The sequence below is a fragment of the Monosiga brevicollis genome, genomic scaffold (genome assembly GCF_000002865.3).
Source record: "Monosiga brevicollis MX1 MONBRscaffold_247 genomic scaffold, whole genome shotgun sequence".
NCBI lineage: Eukaryota > Choanoflagellata > Craspedida > Salpingoecidae > Monosiga > Monosiga brevicollis.
The window spans coordinates 1-1,335 of record NW_001865189.1 but is presented as its reverse complement, the minus strand read 5'-3'; the positions used below and the strand labels follow the sequence as shown (position 1 = coordinate 1,335).

Sequence of the window (1,335 nt, the reverse complement as noted above, 5' to 3'; positions counted from 1 at the left end):
AAGGAAAGGCTGGCAGTGTGGCATGAATGAGAAAGGTGGGAAGTCTTGTTCCTTTCAATGCATCAAAAGTCATAGCCTTGCTCTGGCGCACACTGATATGCTGATCACATACCGGGCATCCACCTCAGTCGAGACGCGGCCAGGAACAATGTTGAGGATTTCAGTGCCGAAGCCAACAAAGAGAGCGTCCGAGGCGAGCTCAACTTGCTCATCTTTGCTGGAGGCATTTTCCTTGGCATACTTGATGGCCTTGTCCACAACCTTGGAGTACTGCTTCATTTGCGCAGCCTAAACGCCAGAAACGGGAGTGTTAACCTTCTGATTCACAGCAACTAGGCAGCCACTGCACGAGGACAAGTATGGTCGAACCTTGTACACCAGCGAGGGGTTCGTAGTAGCATCCTGGGGCTGGAATTCCTTGATGGCTGCCGTAGCAAGGCGTTGCTTACGGTCAGAAAGCATTGAACGTAGCGGGCGCGGAACGGGGGTGGGTCAACGCACTATCAAAGTCACCCGTGTCCGCGACCACCTTGGTGTACTGTTTGAGCTTCTCCAGAGCGTTGGCCATCTAAGTGAAGAAGCGACGACATGAGCCAGCATGAGGTTACGCAGGGACGCACAAAAAACAAAACCAAAAGGCGAGCATCACGTCGGAGCGAAAACAAGGACGAGAAGAAGAAGAAGAAGAAGAAGAAGCAGCAGCAGCAGCAGCAGCAGAAGAAGAAGAAGAAGAAGACGAAGAGCGAGCAGGCGAGCGACGTGGAGCCCATCCCAGCCATGTGCCATCTCGTGCTCAAAGGCCACCAACAAAACAAACCAGACACATCATTTGTACCATATCAACATAACAAGGGCGTCCAGCATGAACGCCAGAGGGCGCCACCAGCGCCCACTATGGCAGGTGCGAGCGTACCTTGATCGGTCGTGTCGGTCGATTCAGTTGCGTTCACTGGCGCGATAAAAAAAATGAGAGAGAGAGAGAGAGAGAGAAGAGGGCAGTGGGTAAGCGCAGAGAAGGAAGGTAGTGGGCAAGAATGGCTAGAGAATGTATAAGAAACTGGTACGATCAAACAGGGATATCAAAGGTGTAAAAGAGAGAGGGTGGACCACTGGAGCCAGACCAGAGAAAGGAGCCAATAAAAGCAAGAGAACCACGCTGCCCATGAGCAAGAGAGTGATGTCACCTTTGTTTCACTAACGCCGTAATAGTATTTTACTTGTCACATGGCTATTTCTATTTTTAGACCGTGAATGTCAGCAATTTGCGACAATGACAACTCATTCATTTCTCTCTGCGCGCGGTGGTGTGGTCGACCCTCTCTCTCTCTCTCTCTC

The 1,335-nt window shown here is 51.2% G+C and overlaps 1 protein-coding gene across 1 annotated transcript in view; it reads right to left on the bottom strand.

The window, feature by feature from the left end:
* Positions 1 to 1,164, bottom strand: part of MONBRDRAFT_30658 (uncharacterized protein) — a gene marked incomplete at both ends in the record, with an annotated part of 2,329 nt that extends 1,165 nt beyond the window's left edge. The window contains 4 exons of the mRNA XM_001751104.1: positions 124 to 288; positions 370 to 425; positions 502 to 568; positions 1,108 to 1,164. Coding sequence (XP_001751156.1) covers positions 124 to 288; positions 370 to 425; positions 502 to 568; positions 1,108 to 1,164 — 345 coding nt within the window. The remainder of the gene's footprint in view (positions 1 to 123; positions 289 to 369; positions 426 to 501; positions 569 to 1,107) is intronic.
* Between the last annotated feature and the right edge of the window lie 171 nt (positions 1,165 to 1,335).